Raw genomic sequence first — 26,561 nt, 5'->3', positions numbered from 1 at the left:
CATGGCCGATTTTCGGCATGCATTTTTTTGCAGGAAACCAATTTTTGCGTATTGATGACAATAGCTTGAATGGGTACTCCCTCCATTTCTGATTTGCGTAAGGCTACAAGGTCAATTTTCAGCTTTTCTTTGCGGGAAGCCGACTTTTCTATATATTCATTCTGCAGAGGCCAACTTCTGCATACTAATGAAAATACCTTGAACAGTACTCACTCCATTTCAGAATGGATGTTCTTTTAGAGTTGGGCTCAAGAATTAAGGGTTTGAGTAAAATGTCCATGTTGCCCCATCTCTTTATCCTCTGAAGGCAGTAAAGTTCTGACTGTTTTTGAGTACGAGATTTTTTATGGCTAAAGTAGAAATGGATGTTCCATGCAAGTGCATTAAATTTTTTGGAAGAGTTCAAACAGTCACAGCAGGCAGGGGAACTAAAAAAATAGGGAAGTGCAAGCTGGCATATGAGTATCTAGATATATTTTGTCATGGCACTAATGAGGTAAAATAGGAATAAATAACTAAAACTGCATTGGGAGTGTAGAATGACAAGTATTTTGAAAAAAGCTGGAGAGGCTGAAAAGGCATCTATTCTGAAACTGAGGGAATGCCTGATTGTCAATTCTGCGGGACTCATGTCGTTCAGTTCCTACTACATGAAGCCCACCTGTCGCAATGACCTGAATAAATGACGATGATGCCATAATCAGTTCATCACTATGGTCTTCAATAGCAAAGATAAACCAATAAAATATCCTTTCTATGTGCAAACCTTCTTCTTTTCTTCCTCTGTGTAAATCTTAAATTCATCTGCTATCTTCATGAATGCGGTTCTCAGAGTTGCAATTACTTCATCACGTGTCGGTCCCTGACATGTAAAAATACATAGGTGAGTCTGGATTCCTATGCCTGTGGAGAGGGGGGGTCTTAACAGAATATCCAGAGATCAGAATAGCAGTTTCTGATGGTGATATACAAGGCTCAAACTGTGCAATTGTGTGGGCGGTCCCAAATGATTAGTGGTAGGTACACAAGTTCTAAGAACAAAAACTAAGAAAAAATAGACAAAAAAACTACCTGGCTTTCAGGTAGTGTGTGAGAAAAAAATTGAGTCATATCAAAAAAATATTAACCAAGGCAAGATTTAATCCACCATGAGGGTAGTTTGAAGTATTCAAGTCATTTTGATGACAATAAATTGGTTGATTATCTGAATCTCGATTCCCCGGCAAGAATTCCAGTAAACCTGTGGGGAACAACTGGCTACTGACTTAGGAATCAAACTGCTTTGTTACAACAATACTAATACTAATAACCGCAAGACACTCAAGATAGAATTACAAAAAATCACATTTTTGGACAAGAAAATACATTATAAATTTGAATGAACTGCTTCGGTACTGCTATGTATCAACCAACTAATAATATAATGCCAGGTTTTCAAGCCATACGTACAGATCACAGATCGTTTTGTACTTATTCTTAGAATAATTTTGGGCGCACATCGATCCGTCGAGGACAAGCAATCACACAAGCACGAGCATGACACCGAGATTTGTTAACGAGGTTCACCAACATGGCTACATCCCCAAGGCATGACTACGCGTGCTCCTCCCCATGTACCAAACCACATGATACAGTCCTATGCGCCATCCCGATGCACCAGTTGCTTGCATTTGCCCCCCGAAAGAAAACCCTGCAGCAGCTCAAGAAGATTCAGAGAGGTTTCCTCTGGGTCGGGCGAATTGGCGTCATTTGCCCCCCCCCCCCCCCCCCCCCCCCACCCCCGAAGAAAACCCTGCCATGTGAACTGGCGTCATGTCTCCCGCCCCCTCGGCTGGACCTCCAATTCTCCAGCAACGAGCGTGCACTGTTCTTTCCTTCCACCTACATGATCATCGGAAACGGCATGAACGCCCTGTAATGGGAGGATCACTGGCTCAAGGGTCGCTCGGTTGGCGAGCTCATGCCCCTGCTCTACAAATGCATCCCCAAACGCCGGCGCAAGGTCAGAACGGTGGTTGAAGGCCTCAACGGCAACGCATAGGCCCGTGACATCCAGGGTGCCCTCGACATCCATGGAGATTGGCCAGTATCTGCAACTTTGGCAACTCGCGCAGCATGCCACGCTCAACGATGCCCCTAACCAGCTGATATGGAAGTGGTCCGCGAGCGGCATCTACTCGGTGCAGTCTTGCTACGCGGCACACCTTTCAAGGATCAATGCACTCCTGCTCCTGGAAGCTGATTTGGAAGACTTGGGCTCCCCCTCGGGTCAAGTTCTTCCATTGGCTTGCCAATCTGGATCGTTGCTGGACTGCCGACGGACTGGCCCACAATGGACTGCAGCATCATCCGCACCGCCTTCTTTGCGATCAGGCGCCGGAAATGATTCGGCACCTGCTGCTTGACTGTCCCTTCTCCAGGCGGGCATGGCATGAGACCCTGGCCTGGCTACGCATACCGGCACCGATTCCCAACCAGGAGCCCACCCTCATGGACTGGTGGCAGCACGCCAAGGACACCACACCGCAAGCACAATGCAAGGCCCTACAATCCGTTGCACTACTCGTACCGTGGTTGGTCTGAAAGCATAGGAACAGTTGTGTCTTCGACAACGCGACGCCCTCCCTAGGCACGCTAGTTGACCGGATCAAGGAGGAAGCCTGTTCCTGGGCAAAGGCCGGAGCAGCAGGCCTTAGAGTAGTCCTACCACCTTCATGGGATGTGCACTGAGCGTTGTACCCGATCTTCAATTGTTCGTCCTAGGACGACTGTAACTGACTTCCTACCTTTCCAATGAAAAGAAACGCAAAGGTCTTTTGCGTTTTCTCGGAAAAAAAATATTTGACACATATTTTAACACTCCACCTTGGCGAATATGACCTCACTATCTTGAAGCCACCATGTGCAAATCACCGTGTGCCTTGGACTTAAACCATTAATCATGAGTTTCGCTACTACACCCTTGACTTCACATGACTCCACCTACAACTGTAGTTCCTTCTTTTTCTCCATTATAGTCAATGCTCCCACAAAAGTTATGTTCTTCTGCACTCTTGTTTTGTGTTACCAATCTCCCAGAGTATCCGTCCAACTCTATCACACACCGACCATAAAGTCACCATATCAACAACACGATTGTATCGTCACCCTGGTAGCTTCTTCCTTGATCTGTGTGAAAGTGAACAAGTCGCATATTAGATGCCACATATAAGAACTTCCGAGCTCACCATTATCGCTATTGTTGACTGCATGTTTGAACTTCAAGAAATTCTTGGTTGCCCTTTAGTCATCTCGAGTCAAATTCGCATTTGTCTCATCTTTTTTTCTTAACAGTCTCTATATGTCCCGTAGCTATAGTACTCCGCCTCCTTTTGCATTTGTCATCTGCACTTTGTCATGTGCACTGAACACCACATAATATACGGCCATGTACTCTCCAAGCTTTTGACATTCAGACTTTCCGACACTTTCGCATATTCTCCATGGTCAACATTCATCCATCTGACACGTCATACTCGATAGCTCTAGTCACCAACCCAAACCTGGTACTCGCCAACACTGCTTCAGCATCCTCTCTACACTTCGTCGGACCACAAGTCTGACCACCAGTGCTATGATCTATCATTGTATCCCATGCTTACCGCACGCCTCGCCGCTATCACCGTCCGAGCCTTTGTTGTCCCTGACGAATATACTAGGTCGTGAACCCACACCACCTCAATCCTCACTGCAGAGAACAGCCGATCATCACCGACCGATGCCAAGTTTCACGTATCCCTCGAACCACTAGATCCCAGCCCGAACAACATGCCCCTCGCTTTTCCTGCTGAAATAATTTTGACTTACGCCATAACATCTGTCAGCATTGAGTGAAGTGTCCCATTAGACCCCAGCTCCGCCTTCAACATGACTCCATGGTGGTTGTACATGCCAGCCCCGCCCGTCGACTTCAAGCTCTCATGTGTACACCATCTTGAATCAACCCCGCACCATCGCCATGATGAAGCGCACAAGCCCTTAGACATGCGCCGCGTGATGCCATGCCCAAAAGTCGGCCATCAGCAGCATCACGCTCCTATGTCGTCGTCAATGAGACCACCGCCGTCTTCCATACCGACCGACATACTTGTCGATCCGCCAGGCCAAACGCCTTATATGTCTGTCCCCAGCCGAACTGGCCCGCCTGCAACCATGCTCCACACCTCGCGCCATATCAACCCAGCACATCACGGTGCATTCGTAGACGCTCCCGTAAAACATGATCCTCATGACACGCTTCAGACTCCTCAAGCCTTCACCTTGACCTTCACACAAATGTGTACCAGCAAAGAAAACTAAAGCAAAGTCCCTTGTAGCCTTCCCACGTGAACAAAAAAAAGGACATCAACAAAGCTAGCTAGCCAAACTCCTTATTCACCACACGTATGCCAATTTCTTTCTTGATGGCATCACGGCCTGAACTCTCTGACTCAGATCCGAAACTTACCATCATGATCAATCTGATAACTTGATCCGACGACTTGCGGTTGCCGATCCCGACTACTCTTCATCTTCTAGATCAAGACAATGACCTCCTTGAAACCTTGATCTGATACCACTTGTTAGAATAATTCGAGGCGCACATTGATCCGTCAAGGACAAGCAATCACACAAGCACGAGCACGACACCGAGATTTGTTAACGAGATTCACCAACATGGATACATCCCCAAGGCATGACTATGGGCGCTCCTCCCCATGTACAAAATCACATGATACAGTCGATGATAAGCCAGCTGAGGCCATCAGACAGCGCTCTGACCACCACGCACGGCCAGTCTGGCCACCCCTGCCACGGGGGCCGGACCGTCCCTCTCGTGATATCTGTCTTGCCTAGCAGCTTATGTCTAGTCTATTTGGCTACCCTGCAGTCCCCTTATATAATATGCCCAGGTTACACATGTTCGGCTCAAACACCTAACGCTCCGCTAATTATAAGTCCAACTGTACCACAACTTGTACACACAATATTCGACACCTATTTTAACACTTATACTTCAGATTTCAACTAAAAATACATGTGGAATAATCATTTGGTGATAGATACTTAAGTAACCCAAATATCTCTTAAAAGAGCATACAAAAATTTGTGATAACTTCAAAAGGCCTACCTTCTCACATGAGTAGGAGAGACGCTCTTCAGCTTCTAGCTCAGGTAATGACTTTTCTCCCCATTCTTTGACAGCCACTTCAACTGCATCTTTGATACATGATAGTGTATCTTCTGAAAGTTCACAAGGGAACAAGCTTTCATTTGTCTGGAAGAGGGGATAGTGCAATAAGCCATTGGGAACTGAACTTCATCACATATTAAATCATAACGCAACAATCTAAAGAATAATTCACAGAATCTTGAAGGCCACCAGTCATCACTTTTTTTTGATAAGGAAGCTTTTATTGAACTCAGATCATTACATCAAGATGATACAATTGCTAAGATCACTCCCGGCCTCTGCATAACTAGTCATCATATGCATATTAAAATAACTACTGAACATATAGTTCATTATTTACCTTCCATGTCTTTCTTGGTGGAAGCTGCTTTTTGGACACAATGACACCATCAACTGGATTGACAATTCTGCAACATGATTTCAGAATCAAAAGAAGATATAAGCAATGTTGAGCACCTGTAGAGGGAAATAATCAGATGCAGTGTCTCTGATACATGGGAATTCTGCTGACAAGGATTTTAAATACCTTGGCATAAGCATCTCACGCAACTTCAGCCTGGCCATGAATTCCGCATTGCCTCCAAGGATAATATCAGTGCCACGTCCTGCCATATTGGTGGCAATTGTCACTGCACCAAGGCGTCCACTCTGAGCTACAATCTCTGCCTCCCTCTCCACATTCTCTGGTTTAGCATTAAGGACCTTCAACAGAAAGTTCAAAATAAAAAAACTTCAGATTGCTTTAGAGATCTTGGGAAATATAACAGGCACAAACTAGAGGGTGAGGAGACGTATACTGGAGTACATTTAGTAAACTTACAAAGTCTGTACAACAACAACAACAAAGTCTTTTAGCTTTTAGTCCCAAACAAGTTGGGGTAGGCTAGAGTTGAAACCCATAAGATCTCGAAAACCAAGTCATGGTTCTGGCATGTGGCTAGCTAACTTCCATGCACCCCTGTCCATGGCTAGTTCCTTGCTGATATTCCAATCCTTCAGATATCTCTTAACGGACTCCTCCCATGTCAAGTTTGGTCTACCCCGACCTCTCTTGACATTATAAGCACGCTTTATCTGTCCGCTGCGCACTGGCGCTTCTGGGGGCCTCCGTTGTTTATGCCCAAACCATCTCAGACGATGTTGGACAAGCTTCTCTTCAATTGGTGCTACCCCAACTCTATCACGTACATCATCATTCCGGACCTGATACTAAATAAACTTACAAAGTCTATTTAACAGAAAGTTGCTAACAAACTAAATTTTGAAAGAAAAAAGAACTAGTTAACTATGTGGAGTGCGAGAAGGCAGAAAGCCAAAAACTTTATTTTGTACTATTATGCAGTTTCCATTAACGTGACAGTGACGATGTTGTGCTAAACAGGGAAGGCAGGACTAGGTACCGTTTGTGAAGCTAACAAGCATACCTCGTGAGGAATCCCTGCTTCACGTAGTTGTTCAGACAAAGTTTCACTTTGCTCAACACTAGTTGTACCAACAAGCACAGGACGGCAAGCTTTATTCATTCTTGATATCTCCACAACAGCAGCACGCCATTTTCCACTTGTTGCTCTGAAAACAACATCTGAATCGTCCTGCAAAGGAAGAAGCATAGTCGAACATTCTCAGAAAGGGGGGACTTGGAAAATTGAATCGAGAGACCTACAATTACTAAAAATTAAATGTGCGCAATGAAACAGGATGGCAATCACCTTCCTTATCATAGGCTTATTCGTTGGAACAACTGTAACTTTTAGTTTGTATATGCTCTCGAACTCCTGTCTTTCTGTAGCTGCAGTTCCAGTCATGCCACAGAGTTTCGGAAACTGTCATAAAACGTATCAGTTTCCTGCCAAATAACCCAGTGAACATCTCCAAAAGTAAACAGAAGAGAGTGATCAATCTAGCACAGTGAGCCATACATTCTTCATCACATTTACAATTTACCACTATCAACGGAAATGCTCAACAATGGGCTTTTTAGATGAATGCTCAACAATGGTTAGCGGCTGTTAAAGCTCAATTAGCGTTGAAGATGATATAGCCAGTCAATGATTATTGGCTTATTGGCACTTACCATTTCGCAGAGGTCAATAACATTTAAGGATTAGAACGAAGGGATCGGCACTTGCCTGAAGAAAGAAGTTCTGGTAACTTATAGATGCGAGGGTTATGGTTTCATTCTGTATCTGCACACCTTCTTTTGCCTCAATTGCTTGGTGGAGTCCATCACTCCATCTTCTGCCCTGCCAAAATAAAACAATATACCTTAAACAAAGAAACTAATCTACAAACTCTTTATGTTTATATCATCACCCATGGCTTAGATTTTACAATTACACTAGATTTTGCCCCTATCTTTGAGATACAATAATTGTTTCAAAATAAAGAGATTTGCCAAACCATCAAAATAACCTGATATAATAATAATCATAAGTCAGTCATCACTTGAGGCTTGTGTCTTTTGCCCTCTCATTTATCTTCAGACATTGTGTGGATGAATATTTGTAAGCCGTAGTGAAGGACGAGGAGATCAAGCATAGATAGCGAGAATACTTCGACAAGCTGTTCAATGGGGAGAATGAGAGATCTACCATTGAGCTGGACGACTCCTTTGATGATATGAACAGACGTTTTGTGCAACAAATCCAGGAGACTGGAGTCAGGGAGGCTTTAGAAAGGATGAAAGAAGGCAAGACGATGGCCTCTGATTGTATCCCATTGAGGTGTGGAGAAGCCTTGAAGACATAGCGATAGTATGGCTAACTAAGCTTTTCAACCTCATTTTTTATCAAACAAGATGACCGAAGAATGGAGGCAGAGTATATTAGTACCAATCTTCAAGAACAAGGGGGATGTTAAGTTGTTCTCTAATTACCGTGGAATTAAGCTGATGAGCCAACAATTAAGCTACCGGAAGTCATTGAGCACCGCTTAAGAAAAATGACAAGTGTGACCAAGAATCAGTTTGGTTTCATGCCTGGGAGGTCGACCATGGAAGCTATTTTCTTTGTACGACAACTTATGGAGAGATAAATGGAGCAAAAGGACCTTTTGTAGCTACCACCCTTCAGCCTGATACCCATGAGAGATGGAAATCAGATCCATACTACCCTGTTGTTCCTTCAGTGGCTGGTCTAGTTGCTCCCCCTGACGTGCAACACCATTACCATGCTTCCTTGAATACACCTTCAGGTGCTCCTCTTGCTCTGTTGTCCACCTCAGCACACTACCAATCGGAGCAGATGCAACATCATCTTGTCCACCTCAGCACACTACCAATCGGAGCTGATGCAACATCATCACCTCGCTTCCGTGAATAGACCTTTAGGTGCTCCTCTTGCTCTGTTGTCCACCTCGGCACACCTCTAGGCACGCTACCAATTTGAGTCGGTGCACAAACCTGCACATCGCCGGTGTAGGTCAGTGCTTGTGTCAAAGGAGTCACATGAGCTAATGTGCTATTACTCTCCCCCTCTTGACCAATTTCACCAACCTGAGATGGGTCAAGGCCTTCAAACATGACACCGAGATCAGTTTTTTCACCCTAGAAAGGTTCCAGTTCGCGAAATGTAACATCCATGCTCACAAATGTTCTCTCAGATAGACTCCAACATTTGTACCCTCTTTGTCCTGAAGAATACCCAATAAAGATGCACTTGACTGCCGGAGGATCCAATTTATTGACTGATGGCCTATGATCACGATCAAAACAAGTGCAACCAAACACCTTGGGAGGAACTGGAAATTTATTTCTGTGAAAACCAACTCACACGGTGATTTCATACCTGTCACCTAGGATGGCATGCAATTGATCAAGAAGGTGGCCATCATGACAACTTCACTCTAAAGGAACTTGGGCACATCCATGGTGAACATGCCCGGGCCATCTCCAGTAGGTGGCGATTTTTCCTTTCAGACACTCGATTTTGAGGTGTGTCCACATCTTCCTTTCAGACACTCGATTTTGAGGTGTGTCCACAAAAGATGTTTGATGCAGGATGCCCTTGTCAGAAATGAAGGCACCAATGGCCTTGTTAACATACTCAGTGCCATTGTCTGATTTGAGTGCTTGAATTGTCACATTAAATTGAGTCTGAACAAGTGCATAAAAAGTTTTTGAACACTGGAACACCTCATCTTTATGTCTCGGAAATCAATGAATGTAACGGAGTACTGCATACCACTGGTAGATAACACTAGACATGTCCATACATCAGAATGGATTAACACAGAAGAAGATATGCTCATGATCTCCTTACTCACATATAAGCTTCTGGTATGTTTAGCAAACTCACACGCATCACAGTTCAGCTTGCTCTTGTCCACACCACTCATTACATCAACAAACACTTGATACATTTTGTCAAAAGACATATGCCCCATACTACAGTGATGGATTAAGGCACTAGTCTCCTTATCATCAGCAACTGCAGCTAGCATGTGCATTCCCTCCCGGTCTGTCTTGCTGCGGTCCATGTACCACAGCCCCCTACGCCTCTCTGCAGTCCCAAGACTCTTGCCCATTGATCTCTCCTGGATCGAGCACACAACCTTGTCCATAATTATTCAACAATCAATTTGGTCAATCAAAGCACTCAAGGATACTAAGTTGACGGAAAAAGTTGGCACATGCGACACTGAGGATAATTCAATACACGGTGTGCAGCTGACTGTCCCAACTGTTGTGATGGGCTAGGTTCTGCCACTGCCGTGTAAATAGTTTTCTAATGTGTGGGACTGCGGAATATAGGATGCGAACTCATTAAAGTCTCCAGAAACATGTTGTGATGCTCCAGAGTCAAGCACCCATGCATAATTTACTTTATGGGATGCTATTGATGCGTGTTCAAAACTAGCCATGGACAGGGGTGCGTAGAAGTTAGCTATCCACGTGCCAGAACCATAAATTGGTTTCGAGATCTTATGGGTATCAGCTCTAGCCTACCCCAACTTGTTTGGGACTAAAGGCTTTGTTGTTGTTTTTGCTATTGATGTGTGTTCAATCTTACCTTCATTTGTATCGACAAAGTTGACATAACTAGTAGTAGTCTCCTGTCCTCGCTGCTTCACCTCGGCTGAGGTAGCTACATTTGCCTTGAGAGCATTCCAATAACCACCATGCCCAGTCTGACCACCACTCCCATTCCGACCACCTCTGTTGCTGCTGCCACCACTATACCCTCTGCCTCTTATGGGTGGTTCTATGCAAATCCGACTGATATGCCCTGGTTGACCACACTTGTAACAATCCCTAGAACCTCGTTGGTCAGCCACTCTGTAAGCAGATTCATTTCCATCTCCTCTAGATTGCAGGTGTACCTCTCTTCCTGGGACATCGCAACAATGTCCTCATCTAGAGACACAAGCGCTGTATGTGTGCCTGCTCTCAAAGCCTTGATTGAGACCTTTTAGAAACTGCATCACATGCCTGCGCTCAACCCAATACCTGGCAATCTCCATGGATTATGCATGGGGAAGCTAAAGGGGATCACACTTATCCAGATCGGCCCAAAGGTGTTGCAGCTTATTCACGTACACCACCATGTTGTTCGTCACAGCATGGATCTTGTCTTTGATTTGAGACATGAGCATCAGAGTTCCCCTACATGAGTACCTTTTGGACAGCAGGGTCCACACATCAAAAGCACTCGAGAATGCCTGAACAGACGCTGCAATAGCAGGAATCAGAGAATTGAGCATACAAGCCAGTATCATGGAGTCAGTGACACTCCACTTTTTCCATTCTGACCTCTCCTTGCCAACCGGTTCTTCAACCGTTCCAAGGACATATCCCATCACACCCTTTGTCTTCAAGACCAACAAGGCCCGCCTGGTCGGCCCGCCTCGACCAGCTCAGGTAGCTGCTCACGCCATTCAACTTGACATCATTGCGCATGAGCTCAAGCAAATCTGTGTGGGACACAACAATGGCGCCACCTGCAGGAGGTGACCCCTCGGCAGCTTTCATAATCATGAGCGACGCAAGTTTCTCTATAGCAGCAGTAAATTCAGTCCCCATGACTGCCTCCGCCTCCTCTTCTCCTGGATGTACCATCTACAGTGTTACGTCCTTCCTCTGCAATCAACAGCCACACCACAACCAGGATCACTCACTTCAGCTACTCACTTGGCTGTGAGACCTCTCCTACGTGCGCCAGCACCAAGCTAGCCAGCAGCGCCACCACCAACTCCAACCAGCACCAGCAGCTCTCAGCAGAATAAGCAGTACAGCACGCAGCAGCACCTGTGCTTCCTCTGCCAAGCAGCACCAACTCACCCAGCAGTACCACAGCACCCATTTCGTATTCCTCTGCCAAACCTGAGAGTTCAGCAGCCAGCAGCAGCACCTCCCGCGCGCACCACGTCCCTCTAACCAAGCCATCGAGAACCAGCACCGGAAGCAGCAGCAGGCAATGAGAACCGGCAAGGGGGCGTGGAGATCCTCGTGACCCTGACCAAGCCCCGCCGTCGTTGTGCACCAGACCTCGTCGCTGACCCCTGCAGTTGCACCGCAGCCCCACCGCATCGCGAGCTGCACGCCCGCAACCGCCCAGATCCGCTGTTGTCTTCCCGCCGGACCCCGCCGCCTCGCCAGCGATTACGCACCGTCGCCGCCTCCTCCAATACTCTGCCCTCTGATACCATGTAAGCCGTAGAGGAGGGGCTCCTAACCTGCTTGATAGGTTGTGGCGGCACTTGTCTCCAGACAGGGACGAGCTCGTCCTTCTTTAGGCTGGTCATGGTGGGAGTAACATAGCAAGTAACATAACACATCCCAAGAAAAGTTTGCTTACATGGCATGTATTTAATGAGGAGAGAGATGGTTGGAGTAACATAATATGTTACTGTAACATAACACATTCCAAAGCAAAATGAGTCTACATCTTAATAAATGATGGCTTGCATGATACTACATACATGTTACTCCCCACTATGAAGGTGGTAACATAGACTAGTAACATATGCATGTTACTAGTCTAAGTTACTCCCCACTATGACCAGCCTTACCCATCGTGGGGAGTAACTTAGACTAGTAACATGCATATGTTACTAGTCTATGTTACTACCTCTATAGTGGGGAGTAACATATGTGTGGTGTCATGCAACTCTTCATTTATTAGGTTGTAGACTCATCTTGTCTTGGTATGTGTGATGTTACTCCCACTATGACTAGCCTGAGTAACTAGCTATGTTACTACATGACTCTCTTTCATCATTAATTACTTGCCACGTCATCTATTTTGTCTAGATAGGTGTGATGTTACCACCTATGTTACTCCCACTTATGGGTAATCTTAGGTCAGTCACGATATAGGCCTGGGCCACATGGGCCAACAGGGATGGGCCACACTGGCCAACAGGGATGACAACAGAAGATGTTCTTAGTCAGGGTGCAAATGCATAGAGAAATGCTGACAACAGAAGATTTTCTGGTAGCACAATTGCACAGGGATTCACAATATCAAGGATATAACAAATAACCAAAAGTATACATCCATTAGCTATCGAAGAGTTGCTCCAGACATCAGCTGGGTATGATTTGACATAGCAAATGCACTAACAAGGAGACATCGGAAAGAATCAATTTTGGGGATGGATATGATAAATGGAACTTCAACTTACAAAACAGAAATCCCTCTCCTAACATTTTTCCTACTCCCCGCCTGTCCCACTTTAGGATGATTCACGGATCTTTGGAGAAGTGTATGCGACGTAGATCCATTATATACATATAAAGTTAGCCACTCATATACAGTGTTGGCTTCCTCCCCCTGAACCGCTCCCGCGATGCGCCCCGCGCGCGTCACGGGGGCCCTCGATCCGCCGCTGGAAAACTCCTTCCCCTCCAGCCTCTCCTCACCATCGCCGCCGCCGGAGGGCGTCCGCCGGGTGAAGCCCGTGCGACGCGGGCGACGACGGGGCCTTTACTTCCCTCCCCTGTTCGAGGCTGTGGCGGCGCGGGTCAGCCGCTCATGGGGGCGCGAAGCTCGGCATGGCTCTCGGCGGCGGGGACGTCGGGCTTCGACGGCTGTTAGGCTGGGAGTGGAGGTGCGCCGCTGCGTCGTTGGTGGCGGGGTGTTGGTCGGGCTCCCCCCGATCTGGATCTCAATTTGCGGCGGGCGGCGTGGTTGGTGTTGGCGGTGGTGGTCCCGCCCGTCGGTGGCGTGTCTTGTGGGGGCTGGTCGCGGCTGTGCATCGACGCCATCCCCCCTTGACCTTGTGGCTCGCCGTGATGGACCCTGCTCGGCCCCATCTGGGTCAAGTCGGGGGCTTTCGGCCACGGGCTTCGCAGCGCGGCGACTAGTCCGAGTCCCGGCGGCGGGGTTAGCTGGTGCTGCCGCGGAGGCTGCGCGGGCCTGTGCCGCGGCTTTGGTGCAAGCGGCGGCCATGGTGGCTGGTTGTGCGGGTGCGTGCCCGGCGGCTCCGACGCTTGGAGCTCGCCGGTCAGCGCGGGTTGGGCAGTGGCCCGGGGTGGCTGCTGCTCCGGCCATGGGTGGCTCCACGGCAGCTTGGCAAGTCGGCTACGGCGGCGGCTGGCATGTCCCGGCGTCGGCTTGTCCGTAGGCCGCTTGTGTCGGCCTTCGATCTGTCTCCTCGTCGCCCGGGTGCTATTTCCGTTGAAGTGATGGCCCTCTCCCAGTTGTGGCCCATCGCTAGTCTCGCGCCCGGCAGGCAGGACCGTGCCCGTCTTGCGCCCGGCAGCAGGACCGCGCCCGTCTCGCGCCCGACAGCAGGAGTGTGCTCATCTCGCGCCCGATGTGGCAGGACGAGTCGATGGAGGCTAGTTTGCCACGGGGTCCGCCCGTCTTTTCGGTTGGGGTAGCGGCGGGTATCGAGTGAGGTGGTGTCGAGGTCTTGGATGCCGGGGCGGCGGCCCTGGTGGTGGTAGCGTGGTGCTCATGGGCAGAGCCTGTCGCTCGGTGCTGCCCGGCGGCCATGGCCATGTGGGCGGCGTGGTAGCCGGGGTGTGGCGTTCAATGGCGTTGAGTGTTGGCCGGGGTGAAAACCTGCTCTATCTTCGGACGGACCGGCGGCGGCGTTGCTCGTTCCCTTCTTGAAGGCGGCGTCGCGGCTCTCATTGCCCATCGTGTCGATCCAGGGGAAACTCTGATCCTCGGATCGGACGGTGGCAGCACTCCGGTGTCGTAACCTTCCTGAAGGCATAATCTTGGAGCTCACTATTCGTCGTATGTGGCTTCATTTCTTCGCGGTGGCGTGGTTACTCTTGGAGTCCCCGGTTGCTCTTGTAGTGCTAAGGGTCGTGTTGCTGCGCTCAGCGCCTATGTATCCTGCCTTGGGTGTGTGCGCGTGTTGTGGTGGCGTGCGTTTGTACTGGGTTGTTGTCGGTCATTGCTTTATATATAAAGCGGGGCGAAAGCCTTTTTCGGTAAAGTTAGCCACTGACTTAATTTTGGGCTATACAAAAATTGCCTTACAGCACCGAGAATAATAATGCAATACTTACTTTTTTTGAGAAAAAATAATGCAATACTTACTGCCATAACGCGACCTGTGAACTCATCCACAATAAGCACCTCCTTGCTACGAACAATATAATTCACATCTCTAAGGAAGAGCTCCTTGGCTTTGATTGCATTTAAAACATATGAAGCCCATTGTTCACGAGGATCATATAAATCATCTATGTCCAGTATTTCTTCAGCGTCAGCGTAGCCTTGTTCTGTTAGTAAAACATTTCTCTGCTTTTCATCAACCTGAAAAATAATATTTATAAGAGAACGAATTGGATTGTAGCTCACAAACTAGTAAACAGGAGTATGAATACAAGAACAGATTTATGGCTAGGTCAAAGAGAAGATCTATCAGCAATGTACTCGTATATTTTAAAAATGTACTATTCTGAAGTGAACAGCAATAGAATACTTCTTACAGAACGTGCAAAAAACAATTACCCTTCTTTTCATTAAGAGGAGAAGCACGATTGTTACAAGAGTTAAGAGCCAAGGCAACAAGTGCCACCCATAACAACACACAACGGTAAGTGAATATTAGTACCGGTATTCAAACAAGAACACAGGTGAAAGATGGGGACAGAATACAAGTTTCTTTCAAGGCAAGCTACATGATTTCATGTGCTGCGTGAGCCACATGCGTCAGGTTGTGCCGCATAAGCCGCTTGTTGTGTTTTTTCGTTTTTTGGGCTTGTTGAGTTGTGCCCTCAGCAGAACCCCCCTTTGGACCTGTGTGTGCTACCATGTGAGTTTGTGCGTGTGTGTGCGGCGTGAACCTTGTTGTTTTGTTGGACCTTGTGGCTCTGGTGGTTGCTTTATTATATATAAAGCGGGGCAAAAGCCTTTTTCGGTAGAAGGAATAAAGTTGTGAGGCTGAAGCGTGATGACGGGGTGCTTACAGAACGTTAAGGAGTACTGGTGTAGGTGTCCATACGTATTCGTATTAGTCTAGATTTCATTCCTTGTATCCCAAGTCTCTTGTACTATATATTTGCCCCTTGGCCTATGCAACAGATAAGTTGCTCCTCTCACATGGTATCATGAGCCCAGGTTTAGGGGGGGGGGGGGGGGGGGGGGGGGTCCGGCACCACAACCCGTCCATCTCTCTTCCGATCGATTTCTTGGTTTCCCACCTCCCTCAATCGATTTTTCCGGTCTCCCATCCCAGTTAATCGATCTCCTCTCCAGCACAAAACACCAACTTCGCTGTATGTCCAGATTCGTTCACTCAATTGATCATGCCAGGATACAGCAAGAATTCGGGATGGGAGAGAGGATACAGGTGGGAGAGGAAGAGGGGTTGGTGAGATTCAGAGAAAGGAGATGAAAAGTTCAGATACAACTCATTTCACACCCCACACGCTAAGCCAACGGTCTCTACTTATCCTACATGCGCACACACGCTTACAGGTGGCCCCACGGTTCACCGCGTTCGGCTCACAAAGCCTTCTTCCTTACATCTGAGTCTGCTCTGCCTTCTGGTGAACAGCTGGGGCCTCATGGCACCACCTTGTGCTTTTCGTCCCCATACACCCTCCGCAAAATGGGAAGGCTGAATGTGCCATACGATTGACGAATGAAGTCGTTCTAACCCTCCTTCAAGCCTCCATGCCCTCTACCTATTGGGTTGAGGCACAGAGTCTCGCCACCCATGTTCTTAACATTCGTTCAACTAAAACCCAAGCTGCCCTTACCACTCCGCACGAAGCCCTTTTTCATCGAGCACCCACATATGAACACTTGAGCATTTTGGGGTGTCTGTGTTAACCCAATCTCACCGCCACCATGCCTAACAAATTAGCTCCGCGCTCCACGGCTTGCGTTTTCTGAGGATACCCAAACGATCACAAAGGATATCGTTGCCTAGATCTCTTCATGGATAGTGTCCACATATCTCGACATGTAATTTTTGATGAAAATGTCTTCCCATTTGCTAACCCAATCCCCCGCTCAGCCCACCGTAGCAGATCTTTTCCTTGATCTGCCTCCCGACCCACCTCTAGGCCATTCCGCCACCTTCCCCGGTTTTCCTGCCATGGCACATGAAATCCCTAGTGCCCAGCACTCTAGCCAGATTGATTATGTCCTTACTAGGACAACGGATATACATACCCATTTGGATTGTAAGGTGATACCCTGGGAAGTGTGTGGAGGACTGGAGGCATAGCATAAGCTTGCGGTGGCTAATTTCTACTTCGCACTTGTGTTATGCGGGACAAAGGTGCCAAAATCACAAGAACAAAATGGTGGAAGCTCAAAGGGGAAGTGCAGTGGTCCTTCTAAGGAAAGAGCGGGAAAACCTTGCTTAACAGATGTTAGCCACAGGATCAAATCAAAAGGTGGATGAAGTGGTGGCAAGCATCTGCCATTTCTGTGACAAGAAGGTCCCATAAAAGCTGAAAGGTAAGTTCTCTAGGACGACAATCAAAATTGTGATGCTATATGAAGCAGAACGTTGGCACACTAAAAGACAACACATCTGACAAATGAGCATTACAGATTGTGCATGCTATGGTGTGTGTGGCCATACAAGGACAAAAAATAGGAATGAGGTAATACATGATAGGGTAGGGTGGCACCAAATTAAGAGAAGTGTGTCCAACAGTGAGTAAGGTGGTTTGGACATATCCTACAAGGGCCTCCAGAAGCACCAGTTAATAGTGGGATTCTAAAGGGTAGCTAAAATACTAAGAGGGGCAGGAGCAACCAAAGTTGACATGGTGGGAGGCGGTAAAGAGGTATTTGAAGGATTGGAATGTACCTGGAGATTTGGCTCATGATAGGACTGCATGGAGATCAGCAATCCATGTGCCGGAACCTTAATTTACTCTTTTATTCTTCGTTTACTTTTTTCTATATTTCGCTTTTTTGGTTTCCGTATGTTTCTGTTGGGTTCCATATCTAGCATACCCCAACTTGCCTGGGACAAAAGGCTGCTGTTGTTTTTGTTGTTGTTCTTGTTGTATTTTACATTGTTCAGTTAAAATGATCTGTTGGCTGTTGCATGATCTATCTAGAACAGAACATTCATTCTGAGATTCTACAGGGATAAGACATATGCAGTAACAAAAGAGTAAGAATTGATTGTGCTCACAGTATAATGAATGTCTTGTTCAAAAGCTTCAGCTATTTTTGCTGCTTTGTAATACCGGTCACTTGGCTTTTCAGCCAGGCCTGATATTATAAGAGGTGTCCGTGCTTCATCAATAAGGATTGAATCAACTTCATCTATCACACAGTAATTAAAGTTCCTCAAGACAAGCTCATCTACAGTCTGCAAATAAAGATTCGGTTAAGTGCAGAAGCTGTGAACCTGAGAGAACAGGAAGAAATGAAATAGTGGTCCTTAAAACTTAAGAGTAAAATGCACCCGAGGTCCTAAAAGTATTCCGGGTGTGTCAGCTCAGTCCTATAAGTATGAAAATGCACATTTAAGTCCCAAAAAGGATAGGTGATTCATCGCAGGTCCTACTCAGGTCTGACCTGCCCGCGTGGAGCGTTGAAATGCAATGTAGGTAATATTTTGCACAATCACACAATAGTCTATTGTAATTCCATGGTCCCGTGCTAATGTTGTGCGCTATGTCACAGTCACCTACTTCTTGTGGATGGTGCACATGCTCGCGTGGACGTTGAGATAGGAGAACTTGTTATGGATGTGACCTTTTTTCGTGTTCTTTATCCCCCGTTTCAGGTGATTGGCAGGCTCTGATGGGCGGTGATGCTGCGCAGGATAGTACTTGACCATGGCCCGGGCTTCACATGCGGTGGAGAGGTCAGGCCCTGCAGCGGTGGCATGATGTCCGGTGTGCAGCGGCTGTTCATCGGGCTCACAACTGGTATGCACGCTCGCTGGACGAGAGTCAGAGCAGAGCCCAATGTCGCTGCTCGATCCCAAGGCGCTCATGCTCAGTCGCCACGCTTGCTGAGGACCTACGAAGCAGGACCAGGCCAGGGATCGGCCTCGTGGTGGACGTCGCCCTGGCTGCCGACAACGACGACGGCAAGAGCTGTCGTACCTGGCTGTCCAACTCACCACCTCGGTACCTCCGCTTTCATCCGCCGCACAAGAGTGAAGGCCAATTGAATTCCACCCCCACGCGTCCCGGATGAGACCATGAAGATGGTGTCATGAACATCAGTGGGCTCCTTGACCTGTCGCTGCTTGAGAGGTACCGGGTAACGTGTGTGTGACGGTGTACGTGGCGCTTGCCGCCAGCAACCACATGGGACGGCTGCTTGCAAAGACGCATCCCCTGTCAGGAAGAGCAAGCCAGAGGCGGGCGAGGAGTATGAGCGGTCCTACGTCTACTTCCATTGTTATGGCACTGGTGCCACTCTACCTGCTTTCGCATCAGGAGCACGTTCCAAAACCAGGTCGGGTTCCTAGCGATGCTGCAGCGCAGTATTAAACTGTTCACAGGGATGAGCTTGCCAGACCTTGCCCGCGTTCATGTGACACAATCATACTGGAGCAATATGGGGACGATTGTGTGCAGACCAAGCGATGAGAGCGCCGTCATAGAACTAGGAACGACTAGAGAGCAACGGGTGGTGTCGGGAATTACAGAATTAGAACTGAGTTCATTAAGGAGATTTTTGCAACAACAAAATGCCTACATGGCATATATTAAGTTTCATGCACTAGGGAACGCAACCAAAAATCTGAACTGATGGAAAGGGCTAGGCTTCTCACGGGTTACATGGCATATGACTCACGGGTTACATGGTATAGACACCCCCTCTCACGTGTGACGCGGGAAGTTGGCATGTGAATAGACTCAGAGGTATGGCTCAAGAGGCCTATACCTGGACACAGAGGGGGCAACAACAATTTTTGGATAAATCGCGAAAGCCAGGACTTGAACTCAAGACCTTAGGCTCCGTTACCATGTTAAGCTTCATGCACTAGCCAACGCAACCAAAAATCTGAACCGATGGAAAGGGCTAGGCAATCCACATATACACTAGCATGTTAAGCTTCATGCACTAGCCAAGGCAACCAAAAGTCCAAACTAATGGAAAGGGCTAGGCCATCCACATATACATTTCATCACCCTTCTCACGTATGATGCGGGAAGTAACACATGAATAGACTCGGAGTATCTCAAGAGACCTATACGTGGACACAAAAGGCGTTACAACAATTTTTGGACAAATTGTGGAAGTCAGGACTTGAACTCAAGTCCTTAGGCCCTGATACCATGTTAAGCTTCATGCACTAGCCAATGCAACCAAAAGTCCGAGAACTGATGGAAAGGCTACGCAATCCACATATACACTTCAACACCCCCTCAAATGGGACGCGGGAAGTCAACATGTGATATGGCTCAAGAGGCCCATACGTGGACACGGAGGGGGAACGACATTTTTTGGATAAATTGCGAAAGCCAAGACTTGAACTCAAGACCTTAGGCTCTGATACCATGTTAAGCTTCATGCACTAGACAACGCAACCAAAAGTCTGAACTGATGAAAAGGGCTAGGCAATCCACATATACATTTCAACAACATATTTGATAACGGGCCATGAGGGTAGGTTAGACTTGGGTAGGACCAATGGTGAACCATTTATCCACTTTTAGTGCTCAAATGTGCATTTTCGTAGTTATACGGCCTAGTTGACACAGGAAATACTGTAAGGACCTCTGGTGCATTTTACCCAAACTTAAAAGGCAAGCATGCGATCAAACATTGATAAACATTGTCCACAAAGGAAGAGGCCTACCATCGCAAGGTTATCTCTTAGATAATCAAATCCAAGCTCACTATTTGTGACATAAGTAATATCGCACAAGTAATTTTCCCTCCGTTGCTCCGGTGTCATGTTCTCTGCCAAAACAAAGACCAACTGTTCAACAAGCATCAATAACAAATAAAGAAAATCAATAAATGATGCCAGAAAAAGAGAAAATTCAAAAATAAGTGCTTGATGGGCACATGGCTGTTGCATAGCAGCAGTGACAGGCTAACGGACTCAGAGTAATACTACAATCAGCTAAACATCCATCTTGTTTGGCATGCGTTTTCTGGAACAGACAAGTAAAAATCGATCTCAATTGCGTTTTCTGGACCAGACATGTACAATTATTGGGTACTTTTGCTCTTTTCTCACACATATCAGTACTTCCACGAGCAACTCATTTCATTCACAGGAGTTCAGTTGGTACGTTAGTACCTTAATTATGTTTGGCGTATTAAGGTGGATACTGAACAAAGTGTGCACTTTGGAGATGGCACAAACAACAATAATGAACAACGTGGAGTGATCACATACGTTGAATTAGTCCAACCTGCAGTCCCAGAAAGCGGGGAACTTGACCAACCCACTCACAGTCACGTCTGGCAAGATAATCATTTACTGTGACAACATGGACTCCTTTACCACTTAATGCATTTAAGTACGCTGGCAGGATAGCCACGAGTGTCTTCCCCTCTCCAGTCTTCATTTCTGCAATCTCCCCCTTATGCAGAACCATCCCACCAATCAACTGTACATCAAAGGGGCGAAGACCAAGAACTCTATTGGAAGCCTCCCTCACAACAGCAAATGCTTCCTGCAATAGCCAAGAAACCATCAAAATATTTCCACCTTGAAATATCTTTTTCAGCAGTTGACATGTCGGCATGTTGAATATATCATAGAACAAAGTACTTTGCAGTTTTCAGACAAACACTGTAGTAGGCTAGTAGCTACTGAGGAAAATAGTTGGTGGCTAATATGTAAGTCCTAAAATAAAAGTAACTTCTCCCACATCTCCAAATGTGAGCTTATCAGTTCAGTTATTAACTTATATTTTTATCAATTACAACTTTTTCAGTCCAACAATGCTAAAAAAAACATTCGGTTCATTTTGAAATTGTATACATTTTGAAGTTATTTACCTTTTTATTTTAACATAAATTGAAAATGTTTTTGAGTTATCACATTTTTAATAATGAAGTGGCAAAGTAGTTATATAGTTCCCGAGTTCTTCAATTTTTAAAATGAGGTTCTACTATTTGTATGTTATGAAATCAAATAACATCTATCCTTGTTACATGTTATTCCCTAAAAAGCCTCTGCCGTATCAGTGTATAGAACACTAGAGATACGGGGATCCCCGGATATGCGGCAATATGTGTATCCCCGAGTATCAGTGCAGCCTAGTAAAGCCCAACCCTCTCGGGTTGGGTCGGCAATCTTGGTACTGTGTAGGGCATTTGTGAGGGCCGAGCGAAAGGTCTGCGCTTCGGCGCTGGCGACGATGACGGCTACGGGCGTCACTTCCCTCCAGGGGGCGTTGTTGTGGGTCTCCTCATGTTGCCTGGGCTCCGGGGTGAAAACCGTTGTCCGTCCTTCGGACTCAACGACGGTGGCGCGTGGTGTCATCACCCTCTTGGGGGCGTCGTTGCGGAACCCCGGCCCATTTCGGTTGCAGCTTGCCAGCGGCTTCGGGCTTGCCTTTTTCCTGACATGTGGCACCCAATACTATGGCGTGGGGTGGTCCCGATGGTCTCCTATCTTTTAGACGTGTCCCTATGATTATCGTTCTCGGTCCTTGCGATCTCCTGGCAGGAGCGGTGCTCCTCGGCCCGGAGCAAGGGGGGAGGACTCTACGGTGAGTCGGCCCCTTCCGGAGATGCTCGGTGTGTTCCATGCTACAGGGTCCGGTGGTTTTCTCGTGGCGACGCGGTTTCACTCTTGTTCAATAGTTTTGGGTGTCTTGTTAGGTGTGGCGGTCTCCTGTTTTCTTGTGCGGCTTCGGGTTAAGGGCACTTGTCTCGCTCGGATGCTGTTGTATTTTTCTTTTGGCCTGCTTTGTTGAGGGTTTCCTCACCACTTTGTATCAGTTCGGCCGTTTGTGCCTTTATTTATAAAGGGGGGCGAAAGCCTATTTCGAGGAAAGCCCAACCCTAGACAGGTCCCAGTCCTCAATCGACCAGGGCAGCTTGATCCAGTCCCGACTCCCGCGATCCCATGCACGAGTGCGCCACCGCTGCCCGCCGCTGAATCTCCCGGTGGCAGGCAAGGTAATTTTCCCGACAGTTCTCCTCAATGTTCAAGTGCTTGCTGTCTGCTGACTTGCTGCCACCTGCCACTGCCGTTACTGGCTTGCTGCTACCTCACATGCTGTTGTTGTATACCTGCTGCTGTTGTTGCCTTGTTGCATATGCTAGATATTTCTGTCGAGTAATTGAGTTGCTGCTGAACTGCTATTGTTGCTTCCTTGCTTGCTACCTTACTAGCTAGGGAATGGCATCTGCAAGCAGTGGCATGGGGCAGGCAGCCACTCTTCTTTTGGTGGAGCTGTAAACAACGTCAGTGCTGATAGTGAAGAGGTTGAGGCTAGGGCGGGTTGCTCACAATCCCAAATATCCTCTGTGGGCTCGTGCGACAAGAATATTACCAGTTGCAGACTCTACTTTCTAGGTTATTTCTATGTTCATTTGTTGCTAAGTTATTTCTATGTTCTTGTTGCTGTTTAGGTTATTTCTATGTCCGTTTGTTGCACCTTACGTTCAACTTCCTTGACCTTGTCATGGCATATCAAATTATGGCATAATCTGATATTTACAAAATCACTCTAGGATGCTGTCCCCACTATCAAAACCAGAAGCTTCCATCCATCTATACATATAAACATACGTTTACCAGCTTCTAAACTACTCCGTCTGTCTCATCCGTTCGAGCGACAATTAATATGGGACAAAGTACTATGCAGCCATGATATTTGTGTTCATATTTAGAAATGTTATTTATTCTATACTGCCTTGCAAGCTGATTTGACAAAGAAAAATACTGTATGGAACTTCATGATCAAAGTCTTGAGTTGCAGAAAATACTAAAATAACCAATGATGTCAGAACAAATGAATAATCAAATATGCAACTTAACATTGGATTCTAACTTTTACCTGTATTACACATATGTTGAATAATCATTTTACAACTATTGAGAAACATTTGTAAATATGCCTACAGGATATTTTACTAATGTTTTTCTGTGTAGCACATCACATAACTTCAGATTGTACTTCACACAATTTTTCACTATTATTGGCTAGTTGTATTTAAACACATCATTTGTTGTGCCTGTACATTGCATTCCATATTATATTTTAGAGATATGTACCATCAACATTTATACCAAACTAACTCACGACAATGTACAGGAATGACACTGGTAATATTATATTGTAGTTACTTCCAAGCTAAGCAATGTCTAATGGTAAGACCTCCAATGCAAGGTGCTTAGATGAGGTGCTAAGTGCATTAAGTACCTTAGCAACTCGACTCCCCAATGCATAGGTGCTTAACTTGTTGTTGCTAAGCACACTTTATTTAATGAATTAACACCTAAAGCCTTTCATCCATTGGTCAAGTTGTTTCATTTAAGTGGTTTGCCTAGGTTCACGCGTTTGGCATTGGTTCTTTCTAGGGTCACCAAAGTGCTCTCTCTCCTCCTTAATTGTTGCGCCATGTCAATTTTTTGCTTATGTGGCATGCTTAGCACCTGTCCACCGTGGAGCACTGGGAAGGGCCTAAGCCTTTCAAGCTAAGCAATGTCTTCTTGTTTTTTGGGTGACACGGCCTTCAGTGAGGAATTATTGTACAACGTTCCTGAACTACCTTCGCAGCTTGATATGTTTAGATGTTAAATCTAACCTAGTTCTTGGCGCCCACATAAGTGGACTGAAAAAGCAATCACCAAAGTCACAATTTATAACTATAGTTTTTTTAATTTTTTGCAGGGAATTTACAACTAGAGTTGTGGTAACCATAAGTTGACAGTGTAAACTAACTAATACTACCTCTATCTTGATATAAGACGTTTTTGCAGTTCAAATATTAAGGTACAGAGGTAGTAGTTGCTTTATTTGATTAACCATTGTCAGGGCGCAATTTAATTACAAACTCTCTATCCATTCCCTCTGCCTCGAATCGGAACTGAACAGAAATCTGGAGTATTTAAGAGATTGTAAGTGATTCTGGATGTTGTCCAATACGTACGGGGAGGAGGGAGCCGAGGGATTCCCCGGCGCGCGCGCGCTCTTGCAGAGCGGAGGTGCGGGCGCGGAGGTCAGCGTCCGAGAGCGCGGAGACCTCGGGCTCCAGCCTGTTGACGAGCGCGACAGTGTCGTTGTACCTCCTCTTCGCTGCCTCACCGTCGTCGCCGCCGCCGCCGCCGAACATGCCGCCCAGCAATCCCCCCAGCCCCGCGCGCGCTGCCTCGCCGCCTCCCCGCCTCTGCAGCCCGCGACAGCGCCGGCGGAAAAACTGGACGTGGCCGACGCCACTGCTGATACTACAGGGAGGAGACGGGTGGGGAAAGTGGAGGGATGTGGCGCAGGTGGCGGTGGACGAAGGTGCCGTCACCATCGCGCCGCGAGCTCGCTGCTGGCTTCAGCTCCTCAGCTTCACTTGTGGTCTAGTGCAGTATGGCATGCACGGCGCCGCGTGCTCTCGGCGATAGGCAGTTGTGGCCGTGGATGATGGAACGAGGTCGGTGAAAGAACGAGGATAAGGAGTCGGACAAAGCCCATCTCTTTTTTTTTATACTAGTAGACCTGTTGCGCCAAATGACGCAAAGACCCACTAAAACCATGTTGTCGATGAAAATAGTTTCATATTTGATATTGATAATAGAAACCCCATGTGTTAAGTCATGCTATATTAAAAATATGTTTATCATGCTGAGGAATCTGAGTTTGAAAAAAAAATCATATTTCTATAAGATGCATAGACCAACTAAGGAAGTATTTTTTAAAGTTAAAAATATCGTTATCACCATGAGAAATCTGAGTTTGAAAAAAAAACATGTTTGTATAATATTTAGACTTGTTTGTGTGGCCCATCCGGAGTCGGGCTTGCATCTCCTTTCCTATTATTAAGGATTTCTCTGCATACATGGTTACACAAATGGACCGTTACACCAAACAGCACAATGTCTATTTCAAACACGAATTGTTTTGAAAATTAAATTAATTTTTAGCACGTAGGAACAAAAAGTAAGAAAACAATAAAGCAAGCAACGAACCTGCAAAAATTTCCTCCAAATTTTGCGTGAAAATCCATCGAATATATCCTTGATCGCATATTTGTCTCTGTCGAGGTACTCTACAGGAAGGTTCTCCAAAAAACAGAGTAAAGTTGTTTTTCCTTTTTGAGAGTTTGATAGCAAACCTGCAATGCATCAAAAAGGGATTAGAATTGATAAGAAAATAAACCTCTGCTATTTTATAGTCGAAGAACATGCTTCAATCAACAAAAATACAAAAACATTGAAATTTGACGGTGTAAGGAACCTGCAGTGATATATTGAGCCATAAACTACTTTGCAATTATATAGTGAACCATAAACCTGAAGCTCTACTTTGATGCCAATAAATTTATAACTGGGAAAGTAGGAAAATGAAATCATATACTGTAAAACATATTGCTCATGGTACATGGTGGATTTATCATAATTGATATTTGGCTGGAAGTGGATAAGTTCTCTAGTTATTCTGAAGCTCATTTTCAGTAGTCAGATAAATCGACCTGATTTCCCAGCTTAGACGTTTCAGACATGTCTCACAATATGATGTGACCATGGGTTCAATCCCATATTCAATTATGTACCAAGAGAGGTCCCATTTGGGTACAATCTTGGAAAGCTATTTGGAAAAGAGAGGCCCCATTTGGGTACAATATTGGAAAGCTATTTGGAAAAGAGAGGCCCCATTTGGCACATACTGATACATTTAGATCAAACCCCATGTGTAGTGGGCGCAGCAGTGGTTGCAAACAAAGAGCCTTACCTGAATGTGAAACGATGCTTAGCATTCTGCCTCACCAATTGATCTGCAAAGGATCTTCACAAAAGAGAACATATTAGAGAGAGAGAGAGGATT

At 46.4% G+C, this 26,561-nt stretch overlaps 1 protein-coding gene across 4 annotated transcripts in view; it reads right to left on the bottom strand.

The window, feature by feature from the left end:
- Positions 1 to 25,196, bottom strand: part of LOC123078225 (protein translocase subunit SECA1, chloroplastic) — a 39,908-nt gene extending 14,712 nt beyond the window's left edge. The window contains exons 1-13 of one of the 4 annotated variants that reach the window (XR_006437192.1): positions 24,679 to 25,194; positions 20,963 to 21,242; positions 20,414 to 20,517; positions 17,780 to 17,959; positions 14,710 to 14,928; positions 7,342 to 7,455; positions 6,922 to 7,035; positions 6,637 to 6,804; positions 5,739 to 5,914; positions 5,553 to 5,619; positions 5,150 to 5,296; positions 767 to 862; positions 606 to 674 (exon numbers count right to left, since the gene is read on the bottom strand). Coding sequence is in view for 3 of the 4 variants with exons in the window: in XM_044500648.1 (XP_044356583.1) it covers positions 606 to 674; positions 767 to 862; positions 5,150 to 5,296; positions 5,553 to 5,619; positions 5,739 to 5,914; positions 6,637 to 6,804; positions 6,922 to 7,035; positions 7,342 to 7,455; positions 14,710 to 14,928; positions 17,780 to 17,959; positions 20,414 to 20,517; positions 20,963 to 21,242; positions 24,679 to 25,047 (2,103 nt within the window). In the remaining variant the exon portion in view is untranslated. Of the gene's footprint in view, positions 1 to 605; positions 675 to 766; positions 863 to 5,149; positions 5,297 to 5,552; positions 5,620 to 5,738; positions 5,915 to 6,636; positions 6,805 to 6,921; positions 7,036 to 7,341; positions 7,456 to 14,709; positions 14,929 to 17,779; positions 17,960 to 20,413; positions 20,518 to 20,962; positions 21,243 to 24,678 lie in introns of all 4 variants that reach the window. The other 3 variants (XM_044500648.1, XM_044500649.1, XM_044500650.1) reach the window with 3 other exon arrangements.
- Between the last annotated feature and the right edge of the window lie 1,365 nt (positions 25,197 to 26,561).

Source organism: Triticum aestivum, chromosome 3D, assembly GCF_018294505.1.
Source record: "Triticum aestivum cultivar Chinese Spring chromosome 3D, IWGSC CS RefSeq v2.1, whole genome shotgun sequence".
Lineage (NCBI taxonomy): Eukaryota > Viridiplantae > Streptophyta > Magnoliopsida > Poales > Poaceae > Triticum > Triticum aestivum.
The sequence above is the reverse complement of the archived record's forward strand: the minus strand, read 5'-3'. Positions and strand labels throughout refer to the sequence as shown.